At 36.4% G+C, this 20,566-nt stretch overlaps 2 protein-coding genes across 2 annotated transcripts; one reads left to right on the top strand and one right to left on the bottom strand.

Moving 5' to 3' along the window:
- Positions 1–4,281: 4,281 nt before the first annotated feature.
- LOC117338896 lies at positions 4,282–9,485 on the bottom strand. Its single transcript, XM_033900261.1, has 4 exons — positions 9,386–9,485; positions 7,433–7,596; positions 7,090–7,228; positions 4,282–5,297 (listed from the first exon to the last, which is right to left on the bottom strand). The coding sequence occupies exons 1-4, from the start codon at positions 9,411–9,413 to the stop codon at positions 4,282–4,284; spliced, it is 1,347 nt and encodes a 448-aa protein (XP_033756152.1). The 5' UTR covers positions 9,414–9,485.
- A 156-nt stretch (positions 9,486–9,641) lies between these two features.
- On the top strand, positions 9,642–19,722 carry LOC117339384 (lipase maturation factor 1-like). Its single transcript, XM_033900946.1, has 11 exons — positions 9,642–9,985; positions 10,699–11,008; positions 11,887–11,897; positions 12,319–12,467; positions 12,805–12,870; positions 13,093–13,260; positions 14,472–14,652; positions 15,315–15,468; positions 17,697–17,877; positions 18,197–18,309; positions 19,425–19,722. Exons 1-11 carry the CDS (start codon positions 9,760–9,762, stop codon positions 19,624–19,626), a joined length of 1,761 nt encoding a protein of 586 aa, XP_033756837.1. The 5' UTR covers positions 9,642–9,759; the 3' UTR covers positions 19,627–19,722.
- The last annotated feature ends 844 nt before the right edge of the window (positions 19,723–20,566 follow it).

Raw genomic sequence — 20,566 nt, 5'->3', positions numbered from 1 at the left:
TGTTACACTCACTTTCCCTCTGTACACCCACACTCCATACTCCAATGTTACACTCACTTTCCCTCTCTACACCCACACTCCATACTCCAATGTTACACTCAATTTCCCTCTCCACACCCACACTCCATACTCCAATGATACACTCACTTTTCCCTTTCTACACCCACACTCCATACTCCAATGTTACACTCACTTTCCCTCTCCACACCCACACTCCATACTCCAATGTTACACTCACTTTCCCTCTCCACACCCACACTCCATACTCCAATGTTACACTCAATTTCCTTCTCCACACCCACACTCCATACTCCAATGATACTCACTTTTCCCTTTCTACACCCACACTCCATACTCCAATGTTACACTCACTTTCCCTCTCCACACCCATACTCCATACTCCAATGTTACACTCACTTTCCCTCTCTACACCCACACTCCATACTCCAATGTTACACTCACTTTCCCTCTCTACACCCACACTCCATACTCCAATGTTACACTTACTTTCCCTCTCTACACCCATCCTTGATACTCCAATGTTACACTCACTGACACTTACCCTCTCTACACCCACACTCCATACTCCAATGTTACACTCACTGACACTTACCCTCTCTACACCCACACTCCATACTCCAATGTTACACTCACTTTCCCTCTCTACACCCATCCTCTATACTCCAATGTTACACTCACTTTCCCTCTCTACACCCACACTCCATACTCCAATGTTACACTCACTTCCCCTCTCTACACCCACACTCCATACTCCAATGTTACACTCACTTTCCCTCTCTACACCCACACTCCATACTCCAATGTTACACTCACTTTCCCTCTCTACACCCATACTCCAATGTTACACTCACTTTCCCTCTCTACACCCACACTCCCATACTCCAATGTTACACTTACTTTCCCTCTCTACACCCATCCTTGATACTCCAATGTTACACTCACTGACACTTACCCTCTCTACCCCCACACTCCATACTCCAATGTTACACTCACTGACACTTACCCTCTCTACACCCACACTCCATACTCCAATGTTACACTCACTTTCCCTCTCTACACCCATCCTCTATACTCCAATGTTACACTCACTTTCCCTCTCTACACCCCACACTCCATACTCCAATGTTACACTCACTTTCCCTCTCTACACCCACACTCCATACTCCAATGTTACACTCACTTTCCCTCTCTACACCCACACTCCATACTCCAATGTTACACTCACTTCTCCTCTCTACACCCACACTCCATACTCCAATGTTACACTCACTTTCCCTCTCCACACCCACACTCCATACTCCAATGTTACACTCACTTTCCCTCTCTATACCCACACTCCATACTCCAATGTTACACTCACTTTCCCTCTCTACACCCACACTCCATACTCCAATGTTACACTTACTTTCCCTCTCTACACCCATCCTCGATAGTCATAAATTTATATGAACACAGATGTTTGATTATATATTATTTATTTCAAAATATAGAATAAATACAAAGTTCCGTTCAAATGAAAGTTCTGAAGGCAGTGAAGAAACCTGTCTATACAGCAAAAACTGTGTTTTAAAGGGATTCTAGAAACCGTATATAGTCATTTGAAAATAACATTGTCATTGATCAGTACTAAAATTTCAACAATCACAACTTAATAATTGAATTTTTTAAAACAATAAAATAAAAAATATGTTCATGCTTATATAATTATAAGATAAAATATGTAAGAACATTGTATCGAACATGTTTTTGGACATATATCATACAGTTGCTCAGTTATGGCCATGTTTAGATAAACAAAATGTATTGTAACTTATACCAACAAGGAATCATATTTTGGGGGACACCAAAGGTACAAATCCCCATCTTATGGTCTATAAACACTCTGTATGTATTACATTTTCAAGGATATTAACTCCCAATACTATAATACATATATATGGACCTAGGTGGGCCTTCATGCCAAGTCCCTGTGGAAGAAGCAGCAAGAATAAGGATAATTGAAGGTTTGAATATAAAGCATGAAATACCTGAATGATAATGCTTTTGTTCATAAATATATAATGCATATAATTGTAATGGCAGTTGAATTAGGTAAAACAGTACACATGATAAATATTTTTTAACAAGAGGCCAACTGGCCAAACGGTCGTCTTATACATACCAAGACTTGCAGCAGGGAAAATGATAACTTTTATAATCACATAATTTTCAGTTAAATTCCACAAAGAAAGTTTTCCATGACGATAGTCATCAGTGGGTAACTACTCTTCAGCTTAGTCACCAAAAAGCATTTTCCTCTTTGTATTTAAGAACTGATTGCCTTTCGTCAATATTAACAAGATGAAGAGCGTCTAACAGCTTCAGTGCAATCTTTACTCAACAAGACTGAGAGCATAAAGTAAACATACAGGAGAATCCCATAAAGGGAAATAATTCAACAATACCCGAGTCTAACATTGGTGCTTCTTTCAGTAATATTTTAGCCCAAATTTGTTTGAAAGCATTCATTTTTCATTGAAGCCTCACCCCTCTGTCCCAGCCTCAGTAACTTACGAATTGATTCCTTCCCCAATGATGTTTCAGTCTGAAAACTTTCAGACCAAATGAGGTTGTAATGCACATAGGAGAAGTAGTATTTTACCGGGTAAAGCAAAAGTTGTGCTATGTTCCCTTTTTGGGGCTCTGTCTCTCTTCCCCAGCAGTCGAAACCAGACTCATTTATATGATTTTTCAGATTAAGTTTGGTTGTAATCCACTCAAACATGAAGGCATAAGATCCTGCCCACAAATAAGCAGAATCATCATTTCAAAATAGTAAGCTAAAAGTGAGCCACAAATAAGCCCTATATAATATATACCGGTATGTATAGTGAAGCTTGTTTAAGGAAAATGAAATCGAAATTTATGCTGTAACAATTGGAAACAAGATACTGTGATTGTCAAAAAATGTATAAAATAAAACTGTTAAATGATGAGAAAATTAAATTAGGGGAGACAGTCGCAATTACTTCCAAAAAAGAGAGCAACCAAGGGGAATAACTCTGTAAACTACAGATAAGAGGTATGGCTATATGAGGATGTTCAACCCTACCCTACTTGGAATAATATAGAAAGAAGCAACAATCTATGTTATCTGAACTCTGAACTAGATTGCCATATTTCAAGTACACAAATATAACTCAGAACACTCAGGCCCTTGGTTTTCAGTTGTAAGCAATTAAACTAAGGCACTTGGTTTTCAGTTGTAAGCAATTAAAGTCAGACTAGCCTATTAAAGGTTTTACCAAGATAGGTTTATTTGTTTGCTTGCTGGGTTTATCAGCCCGTGAACTGCCAAGGTCATTTTGAGGCGGGGTCTCATTGTAGTAGTTGGTGATTACCTCACTGAACAACATATGGGAGGCTCGTCAAATGTCATCCAAAGCAATTAGTGAAAAGTGTCCTTCCCAAGGATACAACCATGCCAGCACAGACTGACCTGTTCCTCAGCTTCCCACGTAACTAAAACTAACATGAGTAGGTAGCATCAAACCACATACTACTTTGGATCTTCAGCTGAGGTTAACTGGTCAGTGCTCTAACTGACTAAATAAACTCAGATAGATAAAAATATATTATACATGATGATATATTACAAATATATCATAAAAATATCACAGACAGAAAATAAATAATCCATGTATAATAAACATATGTCCTTGTTTTCCACTTGTTGAATCCTATCAGACCAACTTATCAAGTCTTGGCTGGTTTTAGATTTGTCCAAAACTGTATAACTTGCTTTCAGCCTTTGTACACAACAAATTAGTGAAGTTAGCTATAGTGACTAAATTTGCAATGTGTATATGACATTATGTTGATATTACGATTAGTGTAAATACAAACAAAATCTAAAAACAATGAAACTCAAAAAGCCAACATCAGAATGGCTACCTGGACAATATTGGCATCTATTGTTTTCCTGATAACTGATTTACATATTGGGCAGTGAGGTGAGATCTAGCTATAGGTGAAAGCATGTTTTCAAAATATATAAGGAAGGTTCTAGTGTTGGCACACTTTGGTTTGGGTAATTATTTTTCTTAGATAGACAGCCAGGGTCATAAGTCGGCACACAACCAATACAATAATCTGCTTGGCTTTACTCATACCCAGACTATATTCACATCAAAGTTTTTCTGCTTGATGATTTGCCTGTAGCTCTGAAAGTCTGCCTTGTGAATACTCCAGCAATCACTAAGTTCAACCTCCCTCAGGTTGTTATCGGTGAGAAGTAGACTTTTCAATACTTTCGGACGTGATGGTATTGCAGCTATACAAGACAAACACTTCCAGATTTGAAAAAGAATGCTGTTCAATTGCTTTTGAAACAATGGAATCATCCAGTTCTGCACAGTCTTTAACCTTCAAGCACTTCAATGCACTAGCCTTTTGAAGAACAAAAGACAAAGGGGAGACAACTTCATCAAGATCTAGTTCCTCATCCTCAAAAGACTGGTAAAGAAACTCCTCCAATATCCGATAATAAGGCCCATCCTTGCTGACCAAATCATCTACAGGAGCAAGTTTGGTGTGGGACAGGTCAATCCTTTTGATGTTTGGGCAAAAAATACCAATGGACTGAATATCCACAACTGGGAATCCATTAAGATGAAGGGAAATAACTCTGTTTCCCCGTTTCTCCAGAACTGGTTTTATTCCTGTGTCATAATGCAGCAGGCCATCAACATAGCACTCTTGACAAAGACTGACAGAAAGTTTAGAGAGGTTTTCCAAGTTCTGTAAAGGAACAATCTGGCTACATTTGCTAACATTTGTCAAAATTACTGACGTGATGTTTGGACAAGTCAGCACCGTCATATGAAGACCATGTGAATTGTCAGGGCTAGAATGACTCATATCACAGTTCAAGGTACGAATTTTTAAACGTTTATCATTAAGCTGACTTGACGTTTCTTGTTTTTCTTGCATGCCCTTTCCCGACCTGTTCTGAAGGGCAAGGTCATTTAATGAAGAGGAAATTTCATTTTGTGTATAATTTTCAACTGTTTCCATCATATTGTCAAAAATGAAATCTGTAAGGATATCACATCTCTGTCGAAGGAAACCAACAACATGTTCCTGTGGCAACATTAGCATGTAAAAGTCCACACATTGGAGCTTTGGACATGGAAGAGATCCCATTGGTCTTTCTAGATCATGTGACAGCAGAGGCTGAAGGGTTTGGATACTAGTACATGCTACATCCAGTGTCAATAAATCCATGCAGTTTTTTGCTGAAATTGAATATAAAAGCCATAAATGATTCTTTTCAGTCAGGCTAAAAACAAGAGGCCCATGGGCCTTAACGGTCACCTGAGATTTGAAATATTTCAGTTAATTAAATTGACCATTTTTGGCCCCGCCCATAAGCCCCTAGGGGTCAGTCAGGGCCAACATGTGCATATTATCAAACTTTCATCCCATGCTGAAAATGTTTACCAAGTTAGAATGAATTCCAATAGAAATCAAACAAATCATTCAAAAACGTGATTTCCCTATATCAACTATAGTAAAATTTACCCCCTCCCCAGGGGTAAATGTGTGACCCCAGGGTCATGAAATTCACATTTTTAGTAAAGCGCCTTAAGACCCTTCCATCTATCAACAGTATTTGATTCTATCTTATTTCGGTCTGAAAAGAAGATTTTTGAAATTTCAGTCAATTTGACCCTTTTTAGCCCCGCCCATTAGCCCCTAGGGGTCAGTCAGGGCCAACATGTGCATACCCTCAAACTGCCATCCCAAGCTGATAATGTTAACCAAATTAGAATGGATTCCAATAGAAATCAAACATATTATAGTCAAAAATGTGATTTCCCTATATAAACTATACTAAAGTTTACCCCCTCCCCAGGGGCAAACTTGAGACCCCAGGGTCATGAAATTCACATTTTTAGTAAAGCGCCTTAAGACCCTTCCATCTATCAACAGTATTTGATTCTATCTTATTTCGGTCTGAAAAGAAGATTTTTGAAATTTCAGTCAATTTGACCCTTTTTAGCCCCGCCCATTAGCCCCTAGGGGTCAGTCAGGGCCAAAATGTGCATACCCTCAAACTGCCATCCCAAGCTGATAATGTTAACCAAATTAGAATGGATTCCAATAGAAATCAAACATATTATAGTCAAAAATGTGATTTCCCTATATAAACTATACTAAAGTTTACCCCCTCCCCAGGGGCAAACTTGAGACCCCAGGGTCATGAAATTCACAATTTTAGTAAAGCACCTTAAGACCCTTCCAACTATAAAGAGTATTTGATTCCAACTTATTTTGGTCTTGAGAAGAAGATTTTTGAATTTTCAGTCAATTTGGCCCTTTTTAGCCCCGCCCATCAGCCCCTGGGGGTCAGTCAGGGCCAACATGTGCATGCCATCAAACTGTCATCCCATGCTGACAATGTTTACCAAATTAGAATGAATTCCAATAGAAATAAAACAAATAAAAGTCAAAAATGTGATTTCCCTATATAAACTATAGTAAAGTTTACCCCCTCCCCAGGGGCAAACGTGAGACCCCTGGGTCATGAAATTTACAATTTTGGTAAAGCACCTTAAGACCCTTCCATCTATGAAGAGTGTTTGATCCCACCATATCTGAGAGTAGAGAAGAAGATTTTTGAAGTTTTAGTCAATTTGACCCTTTTAGCCCCGCCCCTCAGGCCCCTGGGGGGTGGGGACCATATAATTTACAATTTTGGTTGACCTTTAGCCATAGAAGCTTCCTGCCAAATTTCATGGAATTTGGTTTAGGGGTTTTGGAGAAGAAGTCGAAAATGTAAATTGTTTACGGACGGACGACGGACGACGCACGACGACGGACAAAAGGGGATTAGAATAGGTCACTTGAGACTTTGTCTCAGGTGACCTAAAAATTAACAAAAATTAAATTTTATGATACGGAACAATATTCATGTCCCTGGTAACAAGGATTTCAATGTGTATTTATCTTAAATGTATTTCTCCTCGCAAAAAAAGATGGTTTTTTTATTATCAAAAATTTGACAAATACTGGGTAAGACCTTACCAATAGCTGCCAAAACTTGGTTGTCACTTTTAGTACTGGCTAAATTCAAATGCTGCAACTTCTTCAGGTATGTTACCATAGAAACAAGGCTCTTGTTTGACAAACTAGAACAATGTTTCAGGCATAGTCTTGTCAAGTTCTGTAAATATAAATATAATTATAACATATTAGAAATAAATCCATTGTTTGTAACACTCTTTTTTCTGTTGGTCTACTTATTCTCTCTATCAATCTTGTTTGTCTGAAGCTATATAAGACATAAATTATGATTCTTTTGGCATGACATCAGCTAGCCAATTGTTCAGTTGGACCAGAAGTCTCAATAATAGTAATGATAACTCACATGACAGCGGATCCCTATTGTCTCTGCAACACTGTTTTGTCTTATGCTGGCTTTTGACAGGTCTAACTGGTTCAGGTGGTTGCTAAACAGCAACTGTAGATATTTTGGGTTAAAAATCTTGTACTCCAGCAAAACATCAATTACTTTCTGTATGAGCTCGCTCGCTAAAAAAGAAAAAAAAAAAAAGAGAAATAAGTTGAGTTTACTATCCAGCATGAACTTTACCATTCTAATAGGATGAATTTATCCTCGTAAGACCTGTGCTATATTGGAGCTAATTAACAGTATAGGCACCAAACTGCTTATTTTCTTACTTATGTATAATTAAGATTTTCATATTGCAGTAAGTTATATTTGTGGATGATCAGGACTTAATTTTTCCAGGTTAGTTGTATATACGATAGTATACGTGTTATATACGCTGGAGTGTTTTTCATTGTGTCAGAAATCATGTGTGCAATACTGTGGCATCATGAATTTTGAGTGGTGCAACAAAATGGCTGTCTCTAATTGATTAATCCTCCACATTTTGACAATAAAATCTGATAAAAATGATGCAAAAATAAAAACGTCTAAGGCTTGTTTCATTATATCTCGTTATATGTAATGAAAGTCCATTAAGGTGCTTCAGTACGCTTGTACTGAGTAAGAATTTGAGAAATAACTAACGCTTGTACAGAGTAAGAATTTGAGAAATAACTAAACGGTTTGTAATTCAACCCCTCCACTTACTACTGTTTTGATGTGGTATATTTGTTGAGGGATAGATACAGAAACATTAAAAACAGTTATTTTAATATAAAATTATTTGAAATAGATAAAATGACCTAGTTTATAATTGGTATATAATCAGAATCTACAGGATTCAGAGAGCTTATCTATTGATATATAAGCTGTCCAATTTGAGCTTTTTCATTTTGTTTTTACAGAAAAAAAAACCTGGCACAACATAAACAAACTCTGATACAATGACGTTATTCTAAATGTTTCACAAAAAAAAAAAAAACATTTTAGATAAGCTTCCTGAATTCTTTATTTTTTTATTATAAACCAACAAAGCGTGTAAGTTAACCAGACATAGCTATAGGTACGTGTATGGCTAACCTGTATAGACTTATTCCAGGTGTGTCTGGACAAAGACAACCCAGTTACCGGTGTATGAGCATTGCCATTATGACCAAATGTTTTTCAGCATGTCAACTTAGCGATAAATTTCTCAAATTTTTTTGGCCCAATACTGATCAACACCAGTCATGTATTGACATACTCTTTTAGCATTTCGTGATTACCATATATTTGATGATATTGAATATTTTTATGATACAGCAGTATCAAAGTTTATGTTGGCGTACTATATGTACAAATGTCATGATCCACTATAAGATCCTAGGCCTACATGATAATTGATGCCAGACTGATATAAAAATAAAATATTGATAAAACGTCGAAATAATAGAGATTAGTGCCCTTAATCAATGTAAGCCAGGACATATAATATCATACGCGCCTCATTAAGCCTGTGTTGTCATTTAAATTTTGACACTGTAAATGTTGTTAATAGTAAAATGTCAGAACACCTGGAAAACAGTATTTATTTGGTTAAATACGGTAACCAGGTATTGCACAGGGACTTGAGAATTTGTTAAAGTCTACATGTATATTTGTACCTTTCCAAGGTGATAGCACATTTTGAGACGTTTTAGAGGCTAGATTAAAATTCGGTAAAAATGACACCCCAGGCTCTATAAACCAAATTTTGACGTATAGTGTAACAAATTCTCTAGCCCGTACTTCCTCTGGGCCTGACAGAAACTCGGGCTATAAATTCTCAAGTCCCTGTGGGTATTGCACCACCAAAATCAATGTACCGTATACATATGAGTTACACGTTTGACTTTGAATAATAAATTATTTTTTGTAAATTTAACACAGTTTAATCTGTAATATACTTACAAATGTGATCAAATGGGCCCGATAACATGCAAGAGTCTGCTTGTGTTTCCAAACTGTTCCTCAAATGGGCGGTACCAGTATTTCTCCATAGATTTGCAAATCCTCGTCAAACATAATCTTTCTAAACGTAATGCACTCCGTTTTTGTGGCATTGTAAACATAAATTAGCTTACGATACATATATATTAGTGTACAGAATAATTGGAACCAGTTTTTAAAAGCAGTGAAATGTAAGCACAACCTTTCCGGAGAAGATTCGGTATTACTGGTTTTAATTTTAGATATTTCATGCAGAGTTTCGAAAATGTTTGTAGTGAAAGCAATTCCAAACACGATTAGGACATGGTGTGTCTGACTTCCGGTTATATACAACAATGGCGGATGATAACAATGCTGCATCCGCCTCAGCAGCCGAAAATTTGCGTCGGCGAAATGTACAGGGATCAAGATCTGATAAACAGGTCAATGTTGACCAAAATGTTGATACACAACACGACGACAATGATAAAACGCCATTAGATATACGTAATTGCAAATTAGAACAAGGCACGTATTGGCTAACCAGGATCCTGCTGCTGCGGTTTCTGGGATTTATATATTGTAAGTATATAGGGTAGTATTCACGAATGTTGCATGCATTTTAGTCCTGTTGTCAAAACATTTTACCTAACACCAATCTTCTATGGTGATACAACTCATCAGATTCACAATGGTTAAAACTGTAAGTGTTATTGTAATACAATGTCCTCGTATCTATTTCCCCATGACTACTCTATACAGTACTCCTATAACATAAGAGGCCGCTGGTCGGCTCTTTTTCTATCGAATATGATTTTGCCGACTGAGGTTACACGGCGCCTGTCAAAAGTATCTCGCCGTGTAAAACCTCTAACATTGTTGGAGTACTCTATGCAGGGTCCGCTCTATACACGGTATGTACAATGTATACCGTATTCGATCCAATAAGCGTACCTGTCCTTATAAGCGCCCTCTTCCCTTTTTCAGGAAAAGAGGATGCGTGCTCTAATTGAAACATAAAAAACTTCCTTACCTCACTGATTTGAAAATATAATTTTCAGTTTTTAACCAAAGACATTATTTAGGTGAAAAATGTTATTTTCATGTGGAAATTGTCACTGTACATTGTTTTACTTAGTGCACCCATTTTGTGTTTTTGTATGCACGTGGTTGGCTTATGCAAATTTGATTAAAGGAAAAAAATATATTTGTGATAATTGCCTAAATTTATGCATCTATCTTTTTTGCATGATGTATACTTGAAGTCAAATTTAATATTTCTACATCATTTTTAGTTGTAGCTTTTCTGGTAGCTTTAAATCAAAACAAACAACTTCTTGGGAAAAACGGATTAATTCCTGCTACTAATTTCCTGGAAAAAGTTGAAGCTGCATCAGGTGGGATAAACCTGAATTCCTTCAGCTATGTACCAAGTATTGTATGGCTGGTGGATTACCATGGCAACCTGGACAGTTTCCTGGACTATACAGCTTACCTTGGTATAGCATTATCCCTGTTTCTCATCATCAATGGTGGAGCAAACTGGTTCATCCTGCTGTCTCTCTGGATACTCTACCACTCCATAGTTAACGTTGGAACCACCTGGTGTGTATAAAATGGAATGATTCTGCCATAAGGCCTGTGTCACCATGCATTTTGTAATTATGCATGTAATAAAAATTCAGTCTATTTTCTTTGAATTTTCTGCTTAAATGGAAATATAATCTATCCTTGTATATTTTCTGACCTAATTTGAATATTTCAGTATTTAGTTGTTACTTTTAAGGGCATTAAAAGTTATAACAAATTGCATTGATGTGGCTATATAACTTTTGGAAAATTCAAATTATAGGTAGGTGAAAAATTATAATAGGGAAAGATTATCTTTCCATCTGGTGCAGAATTGTCAAAAAAAAAGATACTGATTTTTTTTTTCAATTTTTTAAATACAATAAGATCGTGATTAACAGACTTTAACTGTTGCCTCCACCCTACGAAAATCATGAAATTATTACCCCATTGACTTCCCTTAAATGCAAATGTTATGACCCAATTATTGAATATAATCTGCATATGTTGATTCTACTACACCATTAATTAAGGCAAGTTATAATTATATTTCCTAATATTGAGATATTGTACCGGACTAAAAACTTGACTCTTCCACTGTTTTAATTGGGTTATCTCCCCTGAACTAATTTCACTATCTAATTTTCACCTAGTTATAATAATACAACATTCAAGTTTCCGTATAAAAAAAACTGTGATTTTAACTTTTAAATTACAGTATATCATTATTGATCTACATTATGTACCTTGGTATATTTGTGTTTGATAGGAGTTGTGACAAAAATGATAAATTTTAATTATTCACGGTAATTATAAATGTTCAAAGAACTGGTCAGTACAAAGAGACTAATTTGAATAAGTTAAACAAAAATCATGCATCATATAAATTGATTATATTCTTCATTCTTCAACAGGTATGGTTTTGGTGAGTATTTTGATTAATTTCTTTTAAGTTAAAAACCATTAAACAAAGCCTGAATATTCTGAAAACAGTTCTGACTGTCCTTATAAAAAAAATTACTTTACAACATTAATAATAATGATTGATTTGAACATATTTTATTGTTTGAAACAAATGGATCGGGCACAAGTTATAACAACTTGGATAAGCCCTCTCTAATAATAATGCTTGGAGGACAATCCTGTAATTATAAAAAGTTTTACATGTAAATATGTATTGAATATGGCTAGAGCTGACATGGAAAATGAGCAGAAAAAGAGAAGTTAAATCATATAATGCTATCCTATGGAAAATATCTTGAGGAAACTTTGGTATGGCATTGAAAAATGGTAAATGTAGTTACTTTTTCACAATTTCCAATATTAGATTGTGTTTTTGTTCTCAGGTTGGGAGTCACAGCTGTTGGAGACAGGATTCCTCGCCACATTTTTGTGTCCCGTATGGAATGTGTCCTCTGTACCACGGGACACGCCCACTTCTAAAATCATCATTTGGGCATATCGTTGGCTCATCTTCAGAATCATGATTGGTGCAGTGAGTATACTTTTGGCATTAATGTGGTCTAACAATACCTCTATCAGTAATGAATAAATGTTAGGGGTTAAAAATAAGGAACAAAACATTTTTCTCCATTAATGCATATCCAACATTACTGAAACTGAATTTTTTCATATTTGCACTAAAATAGCCCGAGTATTTTTACAGGCCAAAGATCAGTCACTTGTTATTTGAGAAATGGTGATGAATTTGTTTTTGAGGCATTCCCTAGCAGTATGAAAATGGTACTATATGTTTGTGAAAAATTGCCTGATTTGATAAAGGGAAGTAACTCAGTATTCAAGTAATGTTTCCCATCTCATTTCATTGGCAGGGTTTGATAAAAATCCGTGGTGATCAGTGCTGGAGAGACCTTACCTGTATGAATTATCACTATCAGGTAATTTATGTATCAACAATTTATTTTAGGGGAATCATTAAAATCATATTATATTTATTAAATTGACTTCAAAAATGTTTTGGAAAAAAAATGGTTTTCATTTAAATCTCCTAAAAATTAAAGCAAAGAGAAATTAACAAATTTGACAAAAAACGTTTCACACCAAAGGTGACACAGTTTAAAATGTACTAAAGATAAACATACAAAAATTTGAATTTTCAGACACAGCCAGTACCAAACCCACTTAGCTATTATCTCCACCAATCACCAGAGGCCTTTCATAAATTTGAGACGATGACCAATCACTTTGTAGAACTCATTGTACCTTTGTTTTTACTGCTGACAAGAAGAATGGTCATTGCTGGAGGGTGCATTCAAGTTCTTTTTCAAGTAAGATGTTAACAGGATAAATTGTATGTATTCTTTTCAAGTGAAAAATACTTAAAGTTTTAACAATAATAAATAGGATGATGCAGATAGATTCACACAGGTAAACTTATGTCTGTTGTTTATTAAAGATGCTACATCACTTACAGTGTATACACTGCTTATCACAAAAATGCATAAAAAGACACCAGCAGTATAGTAACAAGAGAGAGAGTAATGTCCTTACCAAGGTTTTAAGACCGAAAGTTACATACAATTGCAGATATAGCAGTGGAATGCATTTAATTATTTATCCACTTTAGATTTAAAAATATGAAAAGAACACTTTTTTAAGTTGGTTACGGCATATATAGAAGGTATGTAATTTTTTATTTTATGTAAAAAACATACACAAGTCTGTTATCTTTTCAATCGATCAAAAGGGGTCAATTTGGCTAAATTGATTTAAACAACTTATTCTCTGAAACTTAGCAGTGGTTTGACTGGTAGCATCATATTGGGGTAGGGATTCAAAATTGTATAAAGGAAGGAGCTGACCCCCCAGGGGGCAGAGGGCAGGGGTCAAAAGGGGTCAATTGGTCTAAACAAGATCTTCTCTGAAACTAAGCAATGGATATATATATATCACTCACATGTGTGTGGTAGCATCCCTATGGGGTCGCGCCAAAAGTCAATTTCATTTCATGGATTAATGCACTTTTTGGCATTTTTAGTATTAAAATAAAACCAATGTACATGTACCCATATAAAATGCTTATGATATATATTGACATAGCAATACCAGCGACAAATATACTTAAGCATCATTCTTGTTTCTTCAGAGATTGAAATGTTTCCTTTAGAAGATATATCTAATATAAGCACAGTACTTTAGTATTACATGTTCTCAATTAATTAGGTAATTTAAAATCAAACTTCTTACAAAAAATCCTCTTTAGTGCATGTCCCACAATTCAATATGGCCACCTTTGATTACAAATGGCAGAATTTCCACACTTGCTGTTACACTAAAGGTCAAGTGAAATAATTTCTTTCTTAGTTTTGATATTTGTTCATTGCTATCAACATGAAATAAATCAGAAGTGGCATTAGAAAACTGCAATGTTGTTATTAGGAAAACAACTGCTCAGCTTTTCCTAGTAACCTTTAATTTGAATTCAAAAACATATTGAAGTCTCAAGAGTAAGATAAAAATATATAATTCTTGTTTTCAGATTGTCCTGATAACAAGTGGAAATTTGAGTTTCCTTAACTGGCTGACTATTTTACCAAGTCTGGCATGTTTTGATGATGCCAGTGTGGCCTGGATGTTTTCTGACCGTAGGAATTCTGTAAAATGGAAGGTCAAGACAATACAACAGCTGACCAGAGTAAGACCACACAAACCTACTCCAGGTAGGACATTTTATATCTTGTGTATTGAAATGTGCCTTTTTGTGTGTGTGTGCATGTTTTCAATAGAATAACCAGATATTTCAGTACAGATAATTTCTAATCATGCTAGATACGTTTAATCCTTAAATTTTGTTTATTAAGATTTTCATCTATTTGATTGACATTGCTGTTTATTATTAGAGTGACCGCTAATATACATCTCTGATATTTTATTAGATTCTATTTTTTTCTTTTTATGTATCCGAGTGTATCTAGAAGGTATAAAATCTTTAAATCATCAAATTAAATCGACCCGTAACACGTGTTTCAGTGATTTTAGGTCATACTTTCTGACAGTATATTGAACTCCTTACACTGATATTGATACATTAGAAAATCCATCTGATTACAATCATATCTTGATCTGCGCTCACATTCTATAAACAATGATCCACTACATGATGGAGTGGATTTTACAGAATGGGAGCGCAGATCAAGATAAGGTTTTATTCAGATTTATTTTTTACTATATCCATATCATTGTAAGGAGTTCAATTTTTATACCACCATCTTGTGGATAAAATAAAAAGAATAGATCGATCCTTTGATGTACATCTAACTAATCTCGAGTTCAGGATACTGTTAAATTGTGCCTTCAATTTTATCTTTTACATGTGTTTTAGGTAGTTATATACGTAAATTGTTCAACTTGAGTGTCGGAGTCCTGATAGCATACCTCAGCATACCAGTGGTTCAGAACCTTGTATCCCCTAGACAGGCTATGAACACCTCATTTGAACCACTCAGAATTGTGAACACATATGGAGCATTCGGCAGGTAAAAATTAATTTAATACATGATATAGGAACAGTGAATTTCAAATTCAGACTGAAATTTCAGCTTAGATTCATTGTTAAATTTTATATAATAAGCCTATCATAATTTTATTATCACACCTGATTCTTCCCGATCGTCAATCTTGAATTTCCCAAACAGTTTTGTTTTTTCCAGGCTCATGCATTCAGTGTTTTAGCTTTTCTGGGTTTTTTTTTTTGTTCATTTCTTTTCAATTATTAGCTCACCTGGTCCGAAGGACCAAGGTGAGCTTATGCCATACCGTAGCGTCCGTCGTCCATCCGTCCGTCGTCCGTCCGTCCGTCCGTCAACAATTGACTTCTTCTTCATAACTACTGATCAGAATTTGACCAAATTTGGTCAGAAGCATCCCTATGGGGTGGGGACTCAAAATTGTACAAATGGTGGGGCTGACCCCCCAGGGGTCTGAGGGGCGGGGCCAAAAGGGGTCAATTTGGCTCTGTTAATATAAACGACTTCTTCTCTGAAACCAAGCAAAGGATATTGTTCCTATTTGCCTGGTAAGATCACTATGGGGTAGGGATTCAAAATTGTACAAATAGTGGGGCTGACCCCCTGGGGGCCTGAGGGGCAGTGCCAAAATTGGTCAATATTGCTATATTGATATTAACGACTTCCGCTCTGAAACCAATCAATGGATATCGCTCATATTTGTCTGGTAGCATCACTATGGGATGGGGATTAAAAATTGTACAAATGATGGGGCTGACCCCCCAGGGGCCTGAGGGGCGGGGCAAATGTGGTCAATTGGCCTATATTGATATAAACGACTTCTTCTCTGAATCTGAGCAATGGATATTGCTCATATTTGCCTGGTAGCATCACTATTGGGTTGGGATTCAAAATTGTACAAATGATGGGGCTGACCCCCCAGGGGCCTGAAGGGCGAGCCGAATGTTGTAAATCCGGCTATATTGATATAAACAACTTCTCTGAAATCGAGCAATGGCTGTCGCTCATATTTGCCTGGTAGCATCACTATGGGGTGGGGATTCAAAATTGTACAAATGATGGGGCTGACCCCCCAGGGGCCTGAGGGGCGGGGCCAAATGTGGTCAATCAGGCTATATTCATATAATTGACTTCTTCTCTGGAACCAAGCAATGTATATCTCTCATATTTTACTGGTAGCATCACCTTCGGGTATGAATTTGAAATTGTACAAATGACGGGGCCAACCCCCCTGGGAGCTGAGGGGCGGGGCCAAAAGGGGTCAGTTTTGCAGAATTGATATAAACGACTTCTGCTCTGAAACTAAGTAATGGATATTGCTCATATTTGCCTGGTAGCATCCCTATGGGGTGGGGATTCAAAATTGTACAAATGGTGGGGCTGACCCCCCAGGAGCCTGAGGGGCGGGGCCAAAATTGGTCAATTTGTTTAAACAACTTCTTCTCTGAAACTAAGCAATGGATATTACTCACATTTGTATGGTAGCATGGTTATGGGGTAGGGATTCAAAATTGTACAAATGTTGGGGTTGAACCGAGCCGCCAGGGGGCTGAGGGGTTGGGCCAAAAGGGGTCAATTTGGCTGAATTGGTTTAAACAACTTATTCTCTGAAACTTAGCAATGGTTTGACTGGTAGCATCCTATTGGGGTAGGGATTCAAAATAGTATAAAGGAAGGAGCTGACCCCCCAGGGGACAGATCTAGAGGGTAGGGTCAAATGGAGTCAATTGGTCTAAACAAGTTCTTCTCTGAAACTAAGCAATGGATATCACTCACATTTGTGTGGTAGCATCCCTATGGGGTCGCGCCTAAAGTCAATTTCATTTCATGAATTAATGCACTTTGTGGTATTTTTAGTATTAAAATTAAACCAATGTACATGTACCCATATAACAAGCATCATTCTTGTTTCATATCTCATGAAACCAGGTGAGCGATACAGGCCCTCTGGGCCTCTTGTTTGGTTTTATTATCATCATTTAAATGTGGTTTATGCATAATGGTACCCTTTTACCATGAATTCAAACAGTTTATTATTGAAAAAGAGCTACTAGTATCTATTGACAGTTTGTCTTTTGTTTTTTACCTGCTTTCTACAACCACCCACTAAAATTCCAAACTGTCTAAAACATCACAAAATTTACCAGTTTTGGGTCAGGAGCCCTTTTCCCAAAAAGGTCTTAATAATCTTTGTATATGTTAAAAAATCATATAACATGTAATATTTTCGCGCTTAGTGTGACTAAGGAGCGTACAGAGATCATACTCCAGGGAACGTACGACAACCCTTACGACAAGAAGGCAGTGTGGGAGGAGTATGAATTCTACTGTAAGCCCGGTAACCTCACACAGCGGCCATGTTTGATCTCACCATACCACTACAGGCTAGATTGGCTCATGTGGTTTGCAGCATTCCAGGTAAAACTAACGAGGAAAACCCCTGAAAAAAATTCTCTGATTTACCAATTGTTGATATCAGAGCCTCAATTTAACAACCATATTCCTCATGTACAAACTCATTTTCTCTACTTAAATAAATCATTTCCAAAATAAAGTCTGAAATATTCATATTTACATATATTTCAAACTTCTGCTTACCAATGAGATTTGCAATTGTAAACTTTCCCTTTCTTTCCATTTGTGCTTTCCCTCCCCCCTCCCCTGTTGCACAAGAATCATAGATATATATCATTCTTTATACAGTATTCCAGATATATTTCATGTATTTTATTTGTAGAGTTATGAAAGGAACCCCTGGCTGGTTCACCTCTGTGTGAAGTTAATGGTAAACGACGAAGATACCTCATCACTTCTAGCGTTCAACCCCTTCCAGGGTCGCGATCCTCCACAGTAAGTATAGGAACAATTCAGTATTTTTATGACCAGTTTGAAATCCCAAGCTACAGGCACGAAGTAAACTAAATCAAGCGAAAAAAGAAATTGAAAAAGAATCAAATTTAACAGGAAAGGGAAAAATAAGTATTAAATAGGAAGAGCACATTGTAATGAGAATTCCCTGCCCACACTTACCCAAAGTGAGCCTGATTTTTCTTCAATCTTTTCACTTAACAACAAATAGAGCTTAGGGATATTCCAGAATTATCTGTGCAGGAGGGGTGGGAGGCACTTGTATTCATATTTGATGGTTAGTTGGGGTCTCTGAAAAAAATGCCTCCCACCCCTCCCACAGATAATTTTGGAACAGTCCTTATATTTTCACAACTGATGATAGATTATACGTCTCTTTGTTAAGGCTTCAGCAAACAGCAGTATATAAGAAACCAGATACCTGTTTTATAGGTATACTGAATTAATGTAATTCACATCAGAAGTTTTTTTTGATTGTACTGATCATTGAAACAAAACAAAACCAATTTCCAGAATTCAATTCATGGTGCATTGAACATCCCTAGAAAATGTCCAAACCTCAATTTAGTGTTACACATGATACAGTTTGATTCCTCTTTCCACCCTTGTGTCTCGTCTTGTATCAGATTTCGCATACTTCTTCCCGTCATTGTGTCCCAGCATTGTATTAGATTTGGCATACCTCTTCCCAATCTAATCAAAATTAGACTTGTAATTTCCACTCCTCTACCATACTCTACGATACACTGCAATACACTGCAATACACTTGTATTGAAGTGGATTGTAGAGTATGGTAGAGGAGCATAAATTACAAGTCTAATTTTGAAGTGTATCGTAGAGTATTGCAGAGGAGTGGGAATTACAAGTCTAATTTTGAAGTGTATCGTAGAGTATTGCAGAGGAGTGGGAATTACAAGTCTAATTTTGATTAGATTGACTTCTTCCCACCCTTGTGTCTCAGCCTGTTTTAGATTTGGTGTACCTCTTTCCACCCTTGTGTCTCAGCCTGTTTTAGATTTGGTGTACCTCTTTCTATTCTTGTGTCTCGACTTGTATTAGATTTTATGTACTATTTCTGCTCTGTTTTTTTTTACAGATATATACGCTTGGAACACTACAAATACACATTCACAAAGATAGGCAGCAAAGACGCCAAAAATGGAAAATGGTGGAAAAGAAAATATGTTGACTCTTACCTCAATCCAATATCTCTGAAATCTGTGAAGGAATACATGAAACAAATGGATTTAAAAATGCCTGTTAAGAAAGCCAAACGAAAATTGAAGACCCAGTTTTAAATCAGTCTATTTTATTTGAATGTTTTTTTCCTCATCTGTACCTATTTATCCTGTTAACAGTGCTTTAATTAAATGTTGATAAAATTTTGATTTATACTGCTTGTCTGTTGTTTTTGAGATGGAGTATTTTGTACCTTCTCCAACGTTTTATTCTTCAAAACTTTGGATATCATGGTAACTGGTCACTGTATACATGCTTTCCTATAAATGCCATAATTCCTTGATGGTTTGATCAACTTTATACAGCTTTTGTCAAGTGATTTAACTAAAAAAAGCCTAAAATTTGACGTCTAGGTGTTTCCAATGCTATTTCCTTGCCTCTGATTCATGGAAATTTAGATATTGTCCGATTTTCACTGAATTGGTAAGGTATTAGGGATGCGGAACATCACTGTTAAAGCTTTGATGCTGACGCTACTTGAAGCTGAATGACGAGTTTGTAAATTGCTAGGAAGGTTTCTGCATCCATTTGTTCGACCTTCTTATTATCCCAGTCATTTTGAAGCCTTAACTGCTCATGGTGCAGTATGCTAGTTTTAATTTTAAATTCTTATCAAATATGACACCAAAATCTGTCTCCTCATTGATATGACACCAAAATCATTCTCACCTTTGATATGACACCAAAATCTTTCTCCCCTTTGATATGTAAGAATTGTACCTGTTGCCCCATTGCATGATGGTAGGAGGCAACTAAATTTGGGATCTTATCTTTTCTCTTCTTTCTGAACAACTTTCTTCTTCCTAATGTCTCACTTGACAATGCCTCACTTTTGGCCTTTAGTTGAGCATTTGCCGCTGTGAGGAAGGCTTTTGGTTCTGTCCAAAACAAAATAAACCAAACCAAACTTTGATATGACACAAAAATCTTTCTCACCTTTGATATGACGCCCAAATCTTTCTCCTTGTATAGGAGTTTTACAGTTTAAAGCCTTGATTT

This window comes from Pecten maximus, chromosome 12, assembly GCF_902652985.1.
Source record: "Pecten maximus chromosome 12, xPecMax1.1, whole genome shotgun sequence".
NCBI lineage: Eukaryota > Metazoa > Mollusca > Bivalvia > Pectinida > Pectinidae > Pecten > Pecten maximus.
This window is presented reverse-complemented; position numbering and strand designations above follow the sequence as displayed.

Coding starts and splice junctions, on each gene's coding strand:
- LOC117338896 (XM_033900261.1), bottom strand. CDS start 9,413: ATGTTATCGGGCCCATTTGATCACATTT. Junction 7,597..9,385: donor GGGCCCATTTGATCACATTT/GTAAGTATATTA, acceptor TTTCTTTTTTAG/CGAGCGAGCTCATACAGAAA. Junction 5,298..7,089: donor CCAAGTTTTGGCAGCTATTG/GTAAGGTCTTAC, acceptor ATTCAATTTCAG/CAAAAAACTGCATGGATTTA.
- LOC117339384 (XM_033900946.1), top strand. CDS start 9,760: ATGGCGGATGATAACAATGCTGCATCCGCCTCAGCAGCCGAAAATTTG. Junction 9,986..10,698: donor GTTTCTGGGATTTATATATT/GTAAGTATATAG, acceptor CATCATTTTTAG/TTGTAGCTTTTCTGGTAGCT. Junction 14,653..15,314: donor ACCACACAAACCTACTCCAG/GTAGGACATTTT, acceptor CATGTGTTTTAG/GTAGTTATATACGTAAATTG.